Source organism: Rhipicephalus microplus, chromosome 7 (genome assembly GCF_043290135.1).
Source record: "Rhipicephalus microplus isolate Deutch F79 chromosome 7, USDA_Rmic, whole genome shotgun sequence".
Classification (NCBI taxonomy): domain Eukaryota; kingdom Metazoa; phylum Arthropoda; class Arachnida; order Ixodida; family Ixodidae; genus Rhipicephalus; species Rhipicephalus microplus.
Window position 1 is genome coordinate 35,147,665 of NC_134706.1, and position 21,466 is coordinate 35,169,130.

Below are 21,466 nucleotides of genomic sequence, written 5' to 3' on the forward strand. Positions count from 1 at the left end.
CAATATCCTATACGAAGAATCCCACCTGCCTTCTCTTATCAAAAGATTTCATATTCTAACAGTACGTACATTCCTTAAAATTTATGCATCCCCTCCTCGGAGGTCACAGTATGTGTTCATTAACCAGCAGACCTCATTCTTCAACCACCAATGGTCTAAATTAACATGTCCTCAAGTATTATTTACTCAGAAACTGTTGGAGTCCTTAGGAGTTAACCTTTGGGAAACACTTGAGCTCAACACTGTAGATGCAACTAGGATAGAATTTTACAATATATATTCCAAGAATGCAAAAAATTACCATATCAGTATATAAATGACATTTTGGAAGATCATTTAGCCAATGTAGAAACATCCATTGTGATAGCGACTGACGCTTCGGTTTATGAAGAGAAGGCTGGCGTAGGAATCGTATCATCCTCTCTAGATTGGGCTTTCTCAATTCGATTACCCGACTTCACTCCTGTTTACCAAGCTGAACTACTGGCAATAGTCCTTGCATTGCGTAAAGTGCCGCAAGATCTATCAGCGGTGATTGTTCTAACAGACTGTCTCTCGGTGTGTACTGCCTTAAGCTCACCAACTTTTTCGCGACCCTTAGAAACTTTGTACTCGCTCATTCCTACACATGTGCGACTCCTCCGACTAGTTCGGGTACCAGGCCATAAAGGTTTAGCTCTGAATGAGCATGCAGATGCACTAGCTGTATCTTCCCTTGATTTTCCTGTTTTACCTATTTTGCCTACTTCAGAGTATATCACAGCAGTACGCTTTCAAAAACGCACAACGGCCAATAACTTTGAAAAATTCCCTTTGTTTGTATCAGACTTCCCACAGCTAAAGTTCCCTTGGAAGAACAAGTGGTGTTCATCAAGAAAGGAAGAAATAATGATTACCAGGCTGCGTTTTCGAGTTCCCTCATTAAACTTTTACCTTCACAGGTCGGGTCTGGCACAGTCGCCTTTGTGCCTTTATTGCAAAGAGAGGGAATCTTTGGAGCACTTCTTTTTGTCATGTCAAAAATTCAAAACTCGAAGGGAAAATCTACTAGAAGAACCCCTACGAAAGTTGGGCTTAAACTTGAGACTTCCAGTGATTCTTTCATTTGGCGCAGTCACATTTGGATTCAGCCATAGGAGCGTTTTTACCGCTGTTACAAAATTCTTACGAGAGTCTAAAAAACTGGAATGCTGAAAACCAGTAACTTCAGTTGTTTTGTGTATAGTTTTTTTCTTTTTGTATGTTTATTACGTTTTCTCTTCAACGTTTTTTAGAAATTTAACACCTTTTTTATTACCTATAATACCTAATTATTCCAACCCTCTCTTTCAAGAAGTGAATTAATTTAAAAAGCAAGGCACCGTCCCATTCATGGCCTATCCCCCTAGGCGGGTTGCGCAAAGGTGTTGAGGAACTAACCAACCAACCAACGTGTCTCGCAGCTTCGACGTGGCACTGTGAGCATTTGCTGGCTCGTTCTTCGAACGCGCAGTCGTGCTCCAGTTCCATCAGGTCGCCGGTCCGCGTTCTGCCCACGCTAAAGTCATTTTCCGCCATCGGATTCCGCCATCGGAATCTCGCTGCTAGTATCAGCGCTTCCTGAACGTGTTTCGCCTGTACTCGAACTACTAGGGCCCTAGTCGGCATCTTCGAGGCATGTCAACCATCGTCGCTGTTCCGAAGCGTCGAAGAAGAACGAAATTAAAGTCGAAGCTGTCATTCTGATTGATTGATTTGTGGGGTTTAACGTCCCAAAACCACTACATGATTATGAGAGATGCCGTAGTGGAGGGCTCTGGAAATTTCGACCACCTGCGGTTCTTTAACGTGCACCCAAATCTGAGTACACGGGCCTACAACATTTCCGCCTCCATCGGAAATGTAGCCGCCACAGCCGGGATTTGATCCCGCGACCTGCGGGTCAGCAGCCGAGTACCTTAGCCATTAGACCACCGTGGCGGGGCGAAGAAGCTGCCTTTCTCCGGTCGTCCTAAGAAAGGCAGCCCGCGCCGTCATCAAACACGCAAGCAAGCTTTCCAAAACTCTTCGCCCATCTCAAGACGACGAAACACGAATCTGATCAAGGTGAGCGTGGCGCTCCATTTCTCAACTCCATTCGGAAGATATGTTCGGGTCACAATGAGTCTGAGACGCGCGCGGAGGTGAGCGGTCGCATGTGACTTTGGCTCCTGCAAATTTTCCTCTTGTGGCTAACTGATCACTCCAAACGCCCCGAATACTTGACTGGACCTATATGTGAGTGTTACCGACGCTTCCTGTGATACTTTTTCAATACTAAGACGTTTTTTACGCAAGCCGCAGCCCTTTTAGGGCTGTCGGCTAGCAGTATCGCTGCTAGGCCTACCTCTCCCTAGCATGAGCGCTGGAACAGGGCGCGACGCAGCCGGCGTCGATGGTGCGCGTTCCTGGCGCGCGATCCACGAGAGCCTCTCAAGACAACGCCAGCATCCTTCGTCACCACCAAGCCATGCAGTGGCTCAGGAGCGCCAATCAAGAGCAGCACCGAAGCCCCCACCACTGCCGCGCAGTGATTACAAAATCATATTAAGAGTCCGTGGAGGTTTAAACTGTGCTGTGATACATCCATGCGTCCTCAGACAAATAATCCTCAAGGCGGCGGGTCTCCCAATCTCTGACCGCACCAGTTCTGACCAAATACGCGTCAACTCCATCAACCATACCGTTCTGATTAGCACACCAGACCTGGATCGTGCCGACCTCTACCATGGCATACGGCTCTTGAACTTCAACGGCACCCCTCATGAAGTCGCCACCCATGTCGCTGATCCCGTCGATACCTGCAGAGGAACCGTTCTCCTGCCTTCCGATTACTCGGAAGACGAAATCATCTCGACCCTCCGCCGATGCAACCCAAAGCTGACTATCGGAGGTGCACGACGCCTGGGCAGCACTGAAACCATTCTAATCATATTCCAAGGCAAAATCGTTCCTTACTACGTCCACTACGACGGCTGTGCACTTCGATGTCGTCCCTTCAGGCAAAAGGTTGAAGCCTGCACACGGTGCCGTCAGATTGGTCATCGCCAAGACGTCTGCACCAACACCAGTGACACACTTTGTCCCAAATGTGGACTAAAAGATGCACCTATGGACCACGAGTGTGACCATGTTTGTGTTGTGTGCAATGGAAACCATGAAACAGGTTCATCGCTGTGTAGACAACGATTTAAGCCGCGCCCTACACGGTCCATGGAAAAGCAAGACCCACCCATCCACCGATCTCCTAGTCGCGAACAAACTCACGGTTCAAGCCAGCGGAAAAGTCGAAGCAAAAGCAGGGAACGCGGGCGGAAAAGTCGAAGCAAAAGCAAGGAACGCGGGCGACGCTCCAGTGCCAGCAAAAGTAAAGATCGCGGTCGTCGCTCCGATTCAACGACGCAAGACGACGCCTGGCCAGGCCTATCACCAAGCCCTGCTCTCAACAACTCTTCGGTCAACTCACACCAGGTAGGCTGGGCTAAGTCAGCCTCTTCTAGCTGCTCCTCAAATCACACCAGTAACAACGACTCCACCCTCTTTAAAGAAAATGCAACCCTAAAAGCTGAAATTCAGAGGCTTAAATTACAACTCGAGTCTTTTCACTTATCCGCTACTACCACTCAAATTGATTCTCGTCCTCCTTCCGCATCAACCACCCAAGCCCCTCCCTCTCATTCCGCCTCTTCCATGTGCCATTCATCAGCCCCACCTGAACCCTCTGCACATTTGCCCATGGACACTAGCCCCTGTGCTCAACGCGAACCACTTCTCCCTCCCCCCAGCAAACGTAAAACTCCGAGCACTCCACGATCAGAAGAATCCCTGGAGGAGACAGTTTTAAATTATAATGACAGAATAACCGCATTAGAAACTAAATTTCATAATATACTCACCGCAGTTGAAAAACTCAGTGCAGATTACGCAGCCAAACATGAAGCACTCGCCAAATTTATGGACCTTGTGCAAGCTCATATCCAACAAACTACAAGTTGGATAGCTGAAGTTAGTGCCAATAATCCTAGCATAGCACCACTTTCCACCTCAGCACCAGCTTCGCTTAACAATGGCCAATAACCCGACTCGCTCCGAGCTTCAGGTTTGGCAATGGAACTGTAGGGGGTTCCGAAAAAAGAAAGCACATCTGCAACAGTTCCTTGCCTCCCGTTCTAATCTACCCGAAGTCATTGCCCTCCAAGAAACTCACGGGCCAGTCAGCTTCCCAGGTTATAATGTCCACCAAACTAAAAAGCTGTCCCGGCCTGATACGGCAATTCTTACTCAAAAACACCTCACTGCAAATCACTCCCACTTCGACGGCGTCGATATAGAGCATGATTTTTTGGAGATTATTCCTCATAAGAATAACACATCTGCTCTTTACCTTCTGAATGTCTACAGCCGCCCTCGAGACAAACATCACCGCTTTGACTCCCTTTTTACTCAAGCCATTTCCGCTGCCAAAGACCATCCCCTTTTAATTCTTGGTGATTTCAATGCACCCAACCCGTTGTGGGGTCACACTGTTTCTACTCCTAAGGGCAGAGCCCTGTGGATACACATACAAGACCACAGACTCACGCTACATAATGACGTCGATGCACCAACCAGGCTAGGAAACAGCGTATCGAGAGATACCTCTCCCGATCTTACCCTTACACGCAGAATTCAGCACGTTACATGGAGCAACTTGCAAGTTAATCTCGGTAGTGATCACTACATCATTACTACTACAGTACATTTCAAGCACAAACCCTTCGCACCTAAGCCAATCAGTCACACCAATTGGGACAAATTTCGAGAGGCCCGCCAGATATCAGCTCCCAGAAACATCCAAGACATCTCAGAATGGGTGAAGCAACTTCACTCAGATGCTGGGGTGCATACTACAACTCTGCCCCCCGAAACCCCCCTCACCACGGTTGATGCCAAGCTTTTACATATGTGGGAAGCCAAACAGTCTCTCTTGAAGAGATGGAAAAAAGGACGGCACAACCGAAAGCTAAAACTCCGAATAGCCAAGCTTGACCTGCAGATCCAGGAGTACGCCACACAACTGGCCTGCCAGCAATGGGGCCAGGTGTGTGACAGCATGCAAGGAAACCTTGACAGCAAACGCACATGGCAACTACTGCGCCACCTCTTAGACCCTACCACATCACGCACACATCAAAACCAGAGCATAAAGAAACTTGTATATGCTCACAAAAACGATCTAAACGGACTCTTCGACGACCTCCGCGATAAACATCTGCCTCCTGCTCAGAAGTATAACACACCAAAGTACACTGGAAAGCCCAACGAGTTATTGAGCGCCGCTATCACGGAAGCAGAGGTTCGGCATGCTATGGCCACTCTGCGCACAACGTCAGCACCAGGCCCAGACCACATTAACAACAAAGTACTTCGCAATCTGGACGACAACTCCGTCACGGCAATCACAGATTATTTCAATCACTGCTTTGACACTGGCACCCTTCCAAGTTCCTGGAAGGATGCCAGGGTAATTTTCATTCCAAAGCAAAACAAACCAGTGAACACTTCCAATCTCAGGCCTATTTCACTAACTTCTTGTCTTGGTAAAACGCTTGAACACGTTATACTCAACCGTCTGAATAAATACATGGAAGACAACAATGTTTATCCACCAGAAATGGTGGGTTTTCGAAAATCTCTGTCATGTCAAGATGTCATGCTTCGACTGAAGCATGATATCATTACACCCAACAGCAGCCTAGATACGCAAGCAATCTTGAGTCTGGACATCCATGGAGCTTTCAACAACGTTGCTCATTCCGCCATCCTCCGCGAGCTTAATCTCATAGGGGTTGGCGCAAAGACATATAACTATATAGCTACTTTTTTAGCCAACCGTACCGCAACCATACACATAGGCGCAGATCAATCTCAGTCTTACGCTTTGGGAAGTTACGGCACGCCCCAAGGGTCTGTGCTGTCACCGTTTCTTTTTAATGTCTCTATGATGCCGTTGGCGCAAGCATTGAGATCTATCCCTGACCTCAAGTTTTCACTCTACGCCGACGACATCACTCTTTGGATGACTGGCGGCTCCGATGGAGAGATTCAAGACACCCTGCAAGCTGCGGCAAATACGGTTGTGGCACTTACAGGGTCTATGAATCTTTCATGTTCCCCACAGAAATCTCAGCTACTTCTCCTACCATCTCACAGAGGGGGCGAAAAACACATATCCAATATACAGGTAATTCTAGATGACGTACCAGTTACTCGAGTGGATAGGATCCGCGTGCTCGGTTTACACATTCAAAGCAATCGGCTCAACACATACACACTAAAGACACTTCACACCACCGTTGATCATACCTTGCGACTTTTGGGTCGGGTCAGTAATAAACATGGCGGACTAAAGGAGGCCGAACTCCTCCGCTTGGTCCAAGCCTTCGTTATCAGTAAAATAACTTTTACAACGCCTTACCTACACTTTCTTAAATCAGAATCCGACCAGATAGACATCCTTTTACGCAAAGCGTATAAGTTCGCTTTAGGGGTGCCTATACGGACCTCCACTGAAAGGCTTATGCGTACTGGCACCTTCAACACCCTTGCTGAACTAGGAGAAGCCCATATTGCATCTCAGTATAACAGACTTTCTAACACCGTGACAGGCCGACACATTCTACAAACCCTTTCTGTCACTCCGGCATCCATCACTAAGGTCAAGTACACCATTCCACACCACATACACGAGAACCTATACATTCCACCACTTCCAAAAAACATGCACCCTGAGCACCAGAAACAGCGCAGGATGCAGCGCGCGAGGGCCCTCAAAAAACAATTCTCCTCCTCCAATGATGTGCTCTATGTTGACGCCGCCGATTACGGAAACAGGCATCATTATGCAATATCGGTAATCAACTCTCACGGCCAGGTCGCTGCGGCCGCCTCCGTTCTTGCTTCTTCTTCGGAGGAAGCGGAAGAGGCGGCCATAGCCCTGGCCCTGACAATACCTAGTTCATCCGTTATAATCAGTGACTCCAAAACAGCTATATATAATTTCGGAGCGGGCAGGGTTTCTAAGCCAGCCCTTTCCCTACTTTTGCATCATCCCCTTGATCGACTTGTAGCACTAATCTGGACTCCCGCGCATGCGGGCCTTGCCGGAAACGAGGCGGCTCATGCGAGTGCCCGAGGATTCACAGTCCGGGCACACGCATCCGATGTGTCGCAATTCGCTACGAATGAGGCGCCATTTACAGCGCGGGATCGCCTTATTTCATTCCACGATATTTGCACACACTACCGTTTAGAGCGATTAACCTTCCCGCCACTCACGCGTAAATCTTCACGCAGGTGCGAAATTCTGTGGCGACAGCTGCAGACTCGCACCTTTCTTTCGCCTTACCTCCTACACCGCATTCATCCATCCTGTTATCCTTCCCCCTCATGTAAATTTTGTGCCTCCTCCACAGCAGACTTGAACCACATCATGTGGCGCTGCCCTAAGCACCCTCTTCCCCCATTCCTGAAACGCCTAATTTCTAGTGAGGAGCAGTGGGAGGCTGCCTTGCGCAGCTCGAGGCCCGCTATCCAGGAGGCCATCCTGGAGTGGGCTGAGAGGGTAGAGGAGGACTACTTCAAGTAGTTCATCCCCACCACACCCTTTCCTGTTGCCCCCTTCCCTTTAACAAGGGATAAATAAAGTTGTTCATTCATTCATTCAAGGTGAGCGTCTGTGCGACCTTTCTCGAAACGCGGCATGACCATGTCGTTTCTTGGCGCTCTTCTGCGAGTGATCAGTTTCTAAAGACTCCCGTAACGAAGCCGATATGCAACATCAAAGCTTCACCGCCATCGGACAGCAGGGAACGCCAAGCCTCGAGCGAGCCCGATGTCCTCACGGGAGAAGAGGAAGTCATTGCGAGTGAAAACCCAGAACCAGAGGCTCTCGCCTTGCTAGACGAGGTCGTGACCGGGAAGCAAGCAGTCGTGCTGGAGTACCCACTCCACCCTTCGCTGCCGGTCCTGGCGATTTGCGAAGGCATCCCTCTACCGACCATCGGCCAGGACTTCGAGCGCCGCACCAAGACCTGTAGACCTTCTTCTACGACAACTGCGACAGCAACGATGACGAAGACGGACGAGGCTGTCCACATTTCCTACAGGGCAGAATCACCACCGGGTCGCGTTCGACCTGCATGCGACAAGAGACGTGGCTACCCTGTCATGGCAGGCGACGTCTGGCTTCTTCATGTTGGACGAGCACCATGCTTCCCGAGTCTTTCGTGGTTGAAAGGAGAAGAAGAACGCCCACATCTCCGAACGAAGAACGCATGGACTAATCAAGCACCATTCGGTTTTGGCACCACCTACTCTGGCAGTCCTTGAACGCGCTATGACACCCAGGGAAGCAACGCTACTAGCCGGTTTATTTCTAGCAGTGGTCCACGCCCCAGCAAGGCGAGAAACACCTCTAGAGGGTCATGGCTCTCAGGAAGCAGCAGACTCATCTTGACACTGAAGCGTACCGCTGAAGCTTTGAAGAATATAATGAGGAAGGAGAACTTCAGTGCCATGTAAGGAGTGGACAGACAGATGCGGCGGTGCCAGTACGACATGTCGTTTGGCAGCGGCGACAGAAGGCGTCGCCGCTTCGTTTATATGCGGTGTTAATGTATTTATTCTTGCTTAGTTAACGTGTTTTCATGGAAAATGAAACGTTGTATTGGTTACATGTTGCCCCTGTATTGGCTTTCTGGATCGATGCCAAACCAGAAACACCCTCTTCGCCTTATAGGAGTGCGCCGTTCTGTCTATTGGGGGGAGGAGGTGTTCAGCGTCTGCTATTCCCCTCGTCCCGAGAAACTGTCAAGCTTGCGTTTAGAAAGTTTCCATTTCATTTACAATTTACAGTTTCCATTTCATTAAACTTTCGTTCCCTCAAGGAGGAGCAATCACCTCCGCTGAGTATTGTTGAGAGCGCAGCAGTATAACTAAGACGTCACGCGCGCCAACCACTCTCGTCACACTTGGACGCCTTTTGAAGAGATCGATTTAAATTTTGGGGTTGCACGGGGCAAGAGCACCGCCAACTATTCGCAGATGGGTGCGTCATCTGCCGTCACGTCACTTCACTCGCAGACGCCGAATCAATACAAAAGGACCTCAACGCTGCAGTAACACGTTAGTGCTCAACATGGAAAATGCACTCAAGTATCTCGATGTGGAAGCACGTAGCTTTGCAAAAACATTTCCAGAAATTCTGTACACATACAGTACCGATGTGGCGGAGCACTTAAAAAGCACCACAGTGTATATACTTAAAAATTTATTTAACGTATTCATCGCATTGAAAGAGACACATAGAACGAATGTCCTCCATTAAAGGCTAGAAGAATAGGGCTTTTTGTTTTATTGGCCGAAACTTGCATTGTGCCACAAGAAAGGTAAAGGAGACCCTTTCCTTCCTACGTGTAAGATTTATACTTCATGATGCTTGTCTTATCTCTAACGTGGCTCAAAAGTATTTTGCAGAAACAATTGAAGAGGTTCAAATTCAGGCAGCCCGATTGATCACTATATAATCACGACCCATTCGCAAGTATCTCAGAAATTAAGACAACATTAGGTTGGCAAACTCTACAACCTCGAAGACAAAAAACTCGATTAGAAATCTCTCATAGCATATATCATAACCAAAGAGGAATTGATAAGTAGAAATACCTATTAGCACCAGCATACCACTCTGTGAAATGCCAGTAAAATAAAGTAGAATACTCATACAAGACCACTTGTTTTGCCAACACCTTCTTTTAAATAACAATTAGAGAGTGTAACGAAACTCCTGAAGATATAGTAAATATTAACGACAATGGGGCTTTTGTTTTAAATGTTGTGAGATTGTGACATGCGCATTGCGCCTTTTGTACCAGTTTGCTTTGTGCCATATCGTATTAAAATTTTGTTTGTGCACTGTGATTGTTATATGTTGTTATATTTTGTGTTAACTTTTTTTGTGTGTGTGCTTTCACAGAAGTGTCATTAGCTATACTTACAGCAATGCATCTGCGCCATTGAAGAAACTATATTGACGCGTGTCTACATGTGGACGATAACGATGATGGGGCATTTAGGGGGCACGAGGTAATGGGCCTCTAGCTTCTCTCGAGGCCGAAGAAGATGATCTCGTGGCGCAGCTGTTGAGGACAAGCTTTTTTTTCTTTTTTTACATTGCGCCAAATTAATTTCATAGTCAAAACACAGTAATCATATTCCCCTAGTCTAGAAAATTTAAAGGTATTGACTTGCATTAACTACTGGCTTCTTGGTCAATCCCCCTTATTGGGTGAGAGCCACAAAAGAAAGGAACAAGCAAGCAAGCAAGCAAGCTGATTACGTCGTCCCAAGGTGTATCTGCGTTTTATTCGCGTTCAACCGCGACACTGGGGGAGGCGCTGGGCCGCAACCCCGTCTGATGCTCCACACGCCCGCTGGGAGTCGCTCATCGAGTCCAGACGCATTGTCACCTGTAAAAACACTGGGACATCGCTCCAGTCGACGGTTGCGAGGCCTCACGCCAGAGCTGACTCACTCGCCGGAACCTGCTAGGCACCGCACACCTCAACCAATGGCCAACGCAAGCCCGTAACAGGTGCCCCAAGGCAGCTTTCCGACGCACCCATCTCAGGTGATCCTCTTTCAATCCCTCTTTCCCGATCGCTTTAGTGGCTGTGCCCACGAAAACGTTCACGACTGGCTTGACCACTACGAGCGTGTTGCCAAGGTAAATGAGTGGTCGGAACAGGAAAAGCTTTCACGAGCCTATTTCTACCTTGACGACGGTGCTCGTACTTGGTATGAGAATAGAGAAGGCAATCTGTCAGCTTGGCCTGACTTTCGACAGAAGTTTGTCGATACTTTCGCCAATATCGATAGAAGGGACCGTGTGCAGCATTTATTGGAGCTACGAGCTCAAAAACCCAACGAAACCGTTGCAATGTTTGCCGAGGACATGACTCGTCTCTTTCAACGAGCTAACCCGCACATGACGGAAGATAAAGAGTTGAGTTACCTCATGCGCGGTGTCAAATAACAGCTTTTTGCCGGGCTACTGCGCAACCCTCCAAGTAACGTGGTTGACTTCATTAGGGAGGCTACGACTATCGAGGGGGCCCTTCATGAACGCTGCAGGCAATATGACCGCATGTCCTGCAATGTCCCAATCAATGCTATCGTCATGAGGTCTGAGAGTCAGAGCTGCTTGCGAGACTTGATTAGGGAGATAGTTCGCGAGGAACTGCAGAAGTTGCGGAATCAGGTTGCTGAAAATCCCATCACGTCGATCGCGGAAGTCGTACGCGACGAAATCCACCAAGCGTTGTCTACGGCTAGTCCTGGTCCTCAGCAGCATCCTATGAGCTATGCTGCCGCTCTCCGACGTCCACCACCCGCTACGCCGACGCTGTACCACCAGTTACCGATGGCCCCTTCGTATCCACCGCAAGAGCAGACACTGTATCAACCACCCACGCTACAGCCATACAACCATCCATCCACAGCCACCCCATGGGCATCGACGCGTCCACTAACCCGGAAAACAGATGCATGGCGCACAGTGGACGGACGTCCACTATGCTTTCACTGCGAAGGTGCAGGACATATTGTCCGTCATTGCTGGCATCGAGGTGATTCATTCCGTCCTCATCGACCTTGGTTTGACGGTCGACGTGTCAACGACGAATACACTCCACGCCGTGACGACAATTCTTTCTATGGAGCCCGTTCTCACTTTGAGGACGGCTCTACCACTGCAGAGAAGGCAATGCCTGCTCACCCTCCTGGTCCGAGACGTCGATCCCGCTCTCCGTTCCCCGCGCGTTCGCCTTTGTCGCACCGCCGCACCTACGCGGACCTTAATACAAGAAGGTCACCTAGACCACGCCGGGGAAACTGAGAGCGGCGACCTCCGGGGGCAAGATTGCAGGCCATAAAGATGACGACAAGAAGCCCCCACAGCATGACGTCATACCAACGATAAGACGTGAAAACGATGAAATTGTGACTGCTGACCTTATTGTTCTTTTTGACGGCCAGAAAGTAACAGCTTTAGTCGACACTGGTGCCGACTTCTCCATTATCAGTCAGGACCTCATCGACAGCCTCAGAATAGTGAAGACGCCGTGGACAGGCCCTCATATAAGAACAGCAGGAGCCCAGTTATTGATGCCCTCGGGAAGATGTACTGCAAGAATTGACAATGGAGGTTCTCCTTTCACTGCGTCGTTCGTCGTTATCACCGCTGCTTGCGCGAAAAGCTAACACGAAAGACGAGTGAGCGAGAACGCACTAATAAGCTTGTTATGACGTCACTGCTCTTCACGTCTTCCGCTGGACGGAGCTTCAGTAACCGACTGGCGGAATTGAAGTGTAGCTTATCATGAAGACCGATCAAACTATCCAGGTTTCCGAACTTATCTTGTTACGCAGACGGTCAGAAGAGAATGAAGCAATTTTGGTGACGTCATTCCTCTATAAGCTCCTGACGTGGCCTCTGAGATGAGCCGGCGCGCTGGTTGGTCGTGCTGACCGGTCTCCTTAGACCCGATATCGTTTTGAATGTGCGTTTGACGTCGGTCTTATCCGCTAATAGGATTCACTTCTTCCCGCCAAAGCAATGGAAAGTTAACGAGATAACAGAGCTCCGGTGCATATCTACATGGTATCTATTTTAGCAAACGCTTAACAAAAAATTGTCGCACTTTCGCCGCAAGGACGTGCGGTGGAAATTAATTAGAATATTATACGAATACGGCTAGCAGCCATTTCTATTAAGGCTGGTTCACAACGGCGACTATCACCGGTAGCGCGACCAAGTTAGTCGTTTTGCGACTGGTCGCAAACGGTTGCATCGGTCGCAAAGCGACTGCTTTGGCCAGTTGTTTGCTGCCCGATTTTCCGGTCGTGCGATTGGAGCCACAAAACATATGAAACCAATCAGCGAAGCTCAACAGTGACGTCAGCATTTATTTACGTCCATGCTCATTGTTATATTCTGTTTATGTTTTCATTGCGCTGGCCCGCAGTCACCAGATAGAAACGAGGGCGTTCCCACGAATTACTCGGCTTGGAAATGGCGGCGCGCGCAGCTCGAGCGAATTTTTCGAATGTTCATGGCGACATTCGCAAAAAGCTAAATACTATTAAAAGACAGATAAAATGAATTATGCTCTGTATTCCCTCGTATTCAGAAACGCTCCTCGTCTTGAACTTGACTTGCCACCGTCTTTAAGGCAGCGTGTTCGAGACGCGTTTGTGCTGCTTCGGAGGTATAGTGGCAAGTCAAGTCAAGGAGCAATTATGAGTATGTTATTCTTGGAAATGCTCCTTCCTCGTCGTGTAAGCGCAGGTCCGGAAGCAGGCGTCTTGCGTGTCCATCCACCTTTCGCGAGTGAACGGACGGTCGTGCCCATCACCACTTTTTTTTTGTTGTTGTTTAAAGGCTTCCGTGCTGCCAGCGCTGACACCATGGCATATAGCGCATCATCAGCTACGTTTTTCTTCTTACCTCGAATCCAACTCCCTGACGTTGCTTGAAACGGTGCGCGAGAGTGGTCTACGAAAACAATAAATGTGACACGCTCAATCGGCTCCGCTAACTCGGCTGGCGGAGATCACCTGATCAGCTGATAGCCACAGAGTTCTCTCTGATAACGCGATCCGGACTTGACTCTCCCGGTTTGCAACTTCCAGTCGCTCGCATGCAGCCTGTGCCGGTGTGAACGCCAGCCGCTTTTTGGTCGCAAATGGTCACGTGACCAGTGCTGGTCGTCGGTGTGAGCCAACCCACAGGATCTGATACAGCCTAACTAGAAAACACTGGCATAAGGAATCACGGATGCTCCAGAGAGCGATATAATTTTTTTGTGGTCCTCTGTCGCTATTTTGCAAAATAAGAGGTGAGAGGGCAATACGTACGAGGGTATGAGCTGTATACAGTCTCAATCGAGATTAGCTCGCGTAACGGCACCCTTTGAGTAAAGTTACGAAACAGGACGACGAAGGAGGGTTGGCTTAATTGTTATCCCTATGAAGTGTCACACGCCTGTAAGTAACGCGAGCGTTAATCACACGGTGGAGTGGACATATCAGTGATCGCGTTTGCTTCTCGTCACTTTTTAGTCCGTCGTCTGCTTTGTGCGAGAACAAACGCTGGAAGTTGTCACGATGGGGACATGGAAATTTTCGGCAAAAATGTCTTTTTTTTTTCTTTCCTAGTGTGCCGTACAAGGTATCTACACTTACGGATCACCACAAGGCACTGTCAGCGCCCTCGGACCTCTCCTGTCCCTCATTGCCAGCCGCCTTTCGATCCCCGGTGAGTTTATTGTGAGATCTCTTAATTTTTTTTCCTATAGATCTCATTTTAACAATTTTTATCAGACTCCCGGCTATGGTAGTTACATTGGCAGTATATGGACAGTGTTCCATAAAAAAAAATTGGTGGCAACCATAATCCTTGACTTTAGTGTCCGGTAGTGGCTCTCGCACCACGGCCTTTGTGTTATCTGGCGTACGTGTTGGCTTGACATTGTTTTTCGTCCTGTGGCGAAATCGCATCCGAGAGGCCACATAAAAACAAGCACTCGTTTACAACTGCTCGGCGAGATGGCACTACTTACAAGAAAACCATTCGCTATTCAATTTACAATCAATTTTAAATAGTAATACTGACAGTTCATTTGCCATTATATTAGGCAAACTTGTGCTCCGGTATCATACCTGTATCCGACATGCAGTATAAAAACTCCTGCCAGAGCAGTCAATTTAGTCCCAGTTATATTTCCTCAGAACATGACCTTTTCAATGTTTGGAAAACCGGAAGTGGTAATCGACCGGGAGTGCTCGGAAGAGAAATGAGAGTGCCACTTGTAGCTCAAGCCAACAAAAACGCGTCAATGTGTTTTCAGCGTAGCGCCTGTCCTGCACTCCAACCACGCGATGATATACCATGTTACATATGTGACTAGCTGGTGGCGCCTCCTACGATATTAGTGATTTGAAATAAAGAGCAGTAAGGCTGAGGAGGGCCCTCAGTAGTTCACCACCAGCAAGCACAGCATCGTGTTTCGTGTATCGCCGCCTATGCGCCGAGAAAGGAAATTAGATTTTGTGTGGCTCAACTTGATTTCTTTTTTTTTGTTGTTCGTTCCCGAATCCTTCAGGTGTCAATCTTCCCACCACAAGCAACACCACTAACTTCTTCACCATGAATGACACCTGCCAAGGTCCAATAACCATCCAGCTGCCAGGTCTTCAAAACGCCACCAGTGTAAGTAGTATCAAAAATATATTGCGCAAGTCTCGCCAGTTAATATAGACTGAACAATCGATGGTGACGGCCGTTGAAGTCCTGGAATTTTTATTCTGGTCTGAGAACGTTGTTGCATGTTTTTTTTTTAAACTAAACTCTCGAAACACCAATGGTGCAAGCATTTGCAGGCTTCAGGACTAAGTTAGGTCATCAGGACTCAGTTGTTTTGAAATGCCAGAAGTGGCTGTTTGAGTCAAGCAACTCTCTACAGTACACAGAAACTGAGCAAACGTCTCATTTGTCAGTGTGGAAATCCTCAAAACATCAATATCATAGCGCCTTCCAATGCGCGTAACGATGGTATTAACTCTTCCCTCGTTGGTTTATCAAAGGCCATCGCCATTGATATATTGCTCTTGATAAGACATATTCTTGCAATTTCACCGCGTGCCACTCCGCGAGTTGCATACAGCACCCGCTGACTACAAACTTGTAGTTCGATCTGGTTTGAACGTTCGCGAGCGTGAATCACAAGCTCTTCGCAGGCTCTGCCACCAGGGGTCTGGAAATAGTGAAAGCTTCGTCACGCACGCCAGACGACCTAAAGACACATACGACGAGTCTTTAGTGCTCCTGTCACATTGGTCTTTCCCTACGAGGAGACCCACGTGGTCTCCGAGTAGCGAGACCACGGCTTAAAGGCACATACGACGAGTCTTTAGTGCTCCTGTCACGTTGGTCTTTCCTTACGAGGAGACCCACGTGGTTTCCGAGAAACGAGACCGTGCAAAAGTGACGTTGGGCCTGTTGGTACTGCCTAACGGAAGGGAAATAACAGCGCTTAAGAGATGAGGACAAGGAACAACGACAGCGCACCGTCTGTCATTCTTTCTTGTCCTCATCTCCTAAGCACTGTATTAATTTTTTTTCCTTTCGTTAGTGAGACCATCACACACCGCATCCATATAAACAATGTGCGGATGCATGAGGCGTGCGATAGCTTCGTGAAATGCAATTGATTGCTATGCAGATCGACTTGTCTGGATAAATAAATTAGTTATTGCTACCGGGGGTAAAAGGTAAGCGGATTGAATTCGCTCCGGCCTCTAGCGGCACCCCAGAATATCCTTCACGCAAGTCCTATATATATAGGTTTTGCGGAAACAAATTTGAGAACCCACGGTGTAGAGTATAGTGGCCATGCAATTTTCGGGCATTAAAACAATAACTTGGGCCCCGGGACGCGAGAGTGTTACTGAAAAACCCCCATGCAGATGAGGCGGCTTGAGGTTTTATTAATTACCGAGCTGCCGATGGCAACACCATGGAGGACCCGACACCCATCGCTCCGAGTTCCAAATTGAGCCTGCGATATTACAGAGATTTGCGGAGACTTTACCCCGCACCACACAAAAACCTTTCGGCCATGGACTGTGTGACGTTACGCCGACTCCAAACGAACACATATATAAACATCCACAGATCACACACGTTGGTGTGGTTCCACACCCCAGGGCATACAAAGACATTTGCCCGTGGCGTGGAAGCACGCCGACGCTCTACCACATCACGTGGTTGCACGGCACGCATCGAAGAGCAGGAAAAGGATAACAGAAGAGAGAGGTGGGAGACAGTGCTGTCTAGCTGACCAGCTGAGGCTGAGACTGAGACCAGCCGAGGCTGATATCAGCTGTCCAGGTGACTCAGCTCGTCAGGAGGGCAGAGAGGTTGCCGAGAGCCTCAGGTGACCTGTAATAGGGGCCCGACACAGCGGCGTTGCGCTGTGTAACGGCAATGAAGTATTTTCCACACACACACAAAAAAGCCTTGTTCGTCTTGTAAAGATTGCTAAGGGACACTGACGTTATGTTTCCAGCGCAGGCCGTAGCGAGCATACAGTCATCACTTTCATTTTTGCGCTCATTGCGAAGCATGATTTGCGACTGAAACATAGAGATAAAATGAACCCTCCCTCGCCCCCTTTATTGGTGTATGCTGCGTAGGTATATGGCTGTGTGTACGCACAGTTTGCTGAAATGCGGTGCAGCAAGCTGATATCCTGGGGAGTGACTTCACGAATGAAAGAGTGCCTTCAGCGGAATAATGTGCACATCTCTAAAGCAGGTGTGGATCGCGTCCTCAGTGCACAAGTTGTCAGGGAATGGAAACACTGTTCCAAAGTCTGTATATGAAAGAACGTATCCTTTCAAGCAAAAACTGAAGTTATTTCTCCGAAGAAAAGAAAAGCAGAAAAGCAGGGGGCACCGACACAATATGAATTCCACATGGACACAATTCGAACATGGGCATTTTGGGACGTTAAACCCCAGAAATTATGATTATTGTTGTATTTGAGCAAATCGGCTACACTGTGCTGAACATTGAACGCTTTTTATGAACACATTATCGTGACGTCGTGGAGTTCGTGTTGGAGAGAGGAATACGGGTTAGCTGTTAACACTGTGCAGAAAAGAAGGCTAACATAAAACTACGTTTATGAACAGGCCGGAGAAAAGAAGTGGACAGGGCCAGCGCAGAATAACAACTGACTTATTGAAGTGACAACCTTTTTCTCACACATGCGCAACAGTCATACATAGCCGTACATCATAAGATAATTTGGCCATAACTTACAACAGCCTATGAATGACTGCTGCTCGTGTACTTAGCTCTTGTGATGAAGAGGCGCCGCCCCCATAAATCAGTTGTTAACCTTTGTTCGCCTTGTCTACTTTTTGTTTCAGGCGTCTTGTTCCTAGGCGTGACTTTTTTCAACCCTTTCCGAGACGACACCTTTTGAAGCACTACCTAATCTTTCTTGCATAACTGTGCAGACCACGATTGTTTTACTCTAAACGATTAACCTTGACTTTCCCCTTTTTCTTCCCAGTGCCTTGGAACAGACGCAAATGTGTGCACAGCCGGGTCTACAACCACAGTGAGTTTCGCCTCTTACAGAACAGCGAATTCTGCGAGCGACTGCTTAATTTAAAGCGTTGTTCCCTGATGGTATATCCATATACAGACATCAAAGCTGTTAAAGCAGGCAGTAAAAACATTGGTCTGATCAAAATGCTGTGACCTCTTATTCAATTATTCTTCATAAGTTATACTGATGAGTGACAGCTATCTTTATTAAATATTGCTGCGATATTATAAGAGTAATACAGCCGTCAACTTGAACCAAAACAACCACATATTTTGTGCGAGTTGTATTAAAAAACATGATTGCGTGTGTGATTTTTTCGTGCCTACTCTTTGTTGCAGACCAGCCAAGTTACGCAGCTGGTGCAAACCTTGACTGTAAGTATCACTTCTCTGCAAGTGTAGTGTACCTTCTAAAAAAATGGAAACAAAATATGCTGAGTGTGGCTGCATACCGCTCATAAAGCTAATCCGTTTATGTCCCCCTTGGGGAGGGAAAGCCATTTTCAATGCATTAAAAATTGGGCACTGAAGAGACGGTGAAATGTATAACTCCTCACCTACAATGGCGTCTCTACTAAAGCTTCTCTACTGAAACCGAAAGGTTTTTTTAGGTCGAAATATTACAAATATATTCGATGCATTTCCAGGCACCTCAATACCTGTCTTAGGTTTCTTGACACCACTACCTAAAGCAACAATCCAAAGTTCAAGGCTGTCAGTATACCCTCACCTTTTTACGCCTGTGTGTTGCAGTGTCTCCTGCGCCAGATCCCTATGGACCAGTTCCGGCAGGTCATCATGGGCAGCGGCTGCCAGCTGCTGACGATTTTGAGCTCGCTCGCGGGCAACGCTTCATTGGGCGTCGGCCTGCAGACAGCCCTGACGTCACTCAGCACTGGTCTCCGTCTCATCGTGCCAACCTGTGAGTACGCTCTCTGGTTCAGCGGCGAACGGGCGCTGCCACGTTTGAACACGTAATCTAATGGCCATCTCCTTTCCACTTATTCGCCGTCACCGATGGTCGGCTGATTTGCTGCCTCCGCTTCCGGTTTGAAGGCTTGCAAAGCGGGCGCAGCGCATAGTCCGCGCCACCCGTTTCTCTCTTTTTTTTCCTGCCTTAGGCACTGCACCGTGTCGCCTTATGGCTGACAGAAACTAGGCACCTTTTTCCTTCTTGAAGAATCAGTACCACCACTGTTCTCGCCGTACGCTGCAGGACAACGTTCGCCACACACCACATCGCGGCCGCGCCGCTGAGGAGAAGGCCGTGGCGCTTCGGTGCAGTGGCGCCATCATGCTTTGCATTGACAAACTAGTTGCTGAAAAGGTTCCATAAGGTACTTTATTAATGAAGGATTTCTAGTTGTCGCCAAATCCCTGGACTGAACAGTTCGGCTGGACAAAGCGAAATCAGGAAGTGGAACACAGGAATGCTCTGCGTGCGATTATACCAAACGTTCTTCGTGTGGACGGCACGTATAAAGCCGACGGCGGAATCTATCCGTGCTTCAACCCTGTGCGCTTTCACTGCAATCACGGTCACCTCAGAGCCACTGATAAGCGGGGCTAACCAAGGTTGCTCTTGGAATGACGGAAGGAACGTATGCCTGGCGGGCTGTCCTATTTCCCTCCGAATGCGCGAGTTGGAGGTGCTGGCAAGTAAGGGCCATCAGGCGCGAAGAGACTTCGCACTGAAATATGCGAACCCGCTAAAGATTGATCAAATTGAATACAAGTTCACCACCACGGACCGAAAAAAAATGGTTCTTGCTCCAAATTGACATTATGGAAAGCCACATTACAGTGCTACATAGCGGTGTAAATTTTACGCGAATCGGAAAGGCAAATTTATTTTGAATATTTCTGTCTATCCCGACATGATAATACTCCATATATCTCATCGAACGAAAACATGTATACTCACATGCGAATAGAAAATAACATAGAATTATATAGTATGGAGACCACTCTGCGAAATAGTACGTATTTTGGAAGGTGCACTATGAGGCTTGATGGTATACGTTCGAGGCGTTCCTCCCGATTCCACGCTGTTATCCACGGTTCTTTCATCGGAAGCCTCAGACTAAAAACGTAAATATTTAACATTCTATGGGGTTAATAATGTTAATGACTATAAAATCTCGATAATAGGCAGTGCATCAATTTACCAAACATATCTTAATCCATTGTAATTCACATACATGATAGATAGATAGATAGATAGATAGAAAGATAGATAGATAGATAGATATGCCTTCGTTCTCGATGCGTCATTGTTAGGTTTACAATAAGACAATTTCGAAGGGACTCAAACAAGGACAATTATTCGCTCCAAATCTGATGAATGGTTTCTTTTTCACCTGCTAGGTTCCGCCAGTGGCTGAAAAGGGAATGTTGCCCGAGCACCTACATAGCAGCAGCGTAGAACATTGCATCAAAGTACGCCTACTTACAACTGCGCTATCAAGGATGGAGAATTCTGAATAAACGAAACACTCAAAATGCCATTGAATCACGTTGTGCATGTCTCCTGAATAGTGGATTACTACCTTAGATGGGACCAAAGCACTCCACGCGACACAACATGTTGCATTCTGTAACAATTGACAAGGAAAGTGAGCTGAGCCCTCGGCGTGTGGCTATAGGTTGTACAGTGGAGTCACCATACTTGTTTCAATAGATTAAGAAGCCGCAGTTTGAAAGACACGAATTGCGTAATTTTGAGGTTCTCAGTTGAGTGCATTGCTCCCGCACATCTGACACTCTGTTCACATAACGTGGTTTCGCACTAGCCCTGGGATCTGTCTATCTGTGACCTCAGCAACAATGTCATGCGAAGTAACTTTCTTGATTGTGTGACATCATGATCACGTCATTATTACGCCATGATTTTCTCCAATCGAAAACGACATTGTCACGTTTAATGGTGACGCACTGCATGACGTTGTTAGTGACGTAGCCCGAGCTACTGCAATCGCATACCATGTTAAGCTTTATTTAGGTGTCATGGAACTAGATTCTCAAGCCTTCTACCTTAAAAAATTATGGACACAAATTTTTGTAAAACTGTACACGTACGAACACATTTTTTTATAATTTTAATATATTTGCGGCTAATAAATGCAGTGTGTAAAGATTACCTCGTAGGTGATTGCGACTGCATTTAGTATGTCTTTAATACCACTTCCTGAAAAAGGTCGTAGTTTCGCCCCAAGGGCGAAACAATCG

The 21,466-nt window shown here is 47.6% G+C and overlaps 1 protein-coding gene across 1 annotated transcript in view; it reads left to right on the forward strand.

Moving 5' to 3' along the window:
- The window catches only part of LOC142767410 (uncharacterized), an 82,360-nt gene extending 61,610 nt beyond the window's left edge, over positions 1-20,750 (forward strand). Inside the window, exons 2-7 of the mRNA XM_075869002.1 lie at positions 14,275-14,374; positions 15,222-15,328; positions 18,201-18,248; positions 18,578-18,613; positions 18,992-19,160; positions 20,606-20,750. Coding sequence (XP_075725117.1) covers positions 15,266-15,328; positions 18,201-18,248; positions 18,578-18,613; positions 18,992-19,160; positions 20,606-20,622 — 333 coding nt within the window. The 5' untranslated portion in view covers positions 14,275-14,374; positions 15,222-15,265 and the 3' untranslated portion in view covers positions 20,623-20,750. The remainder of the gene's footprint in view (positions 1-14,274; positions 14,375-15,221; positions 15,329-18,200; positions 18,249-18,577; positions 18,614-18,991; positions 19,161-20,605) is intronic.
- The last annotated feature ends 716 nt before the right edge of the window (positions 20,751-21,466 follow it).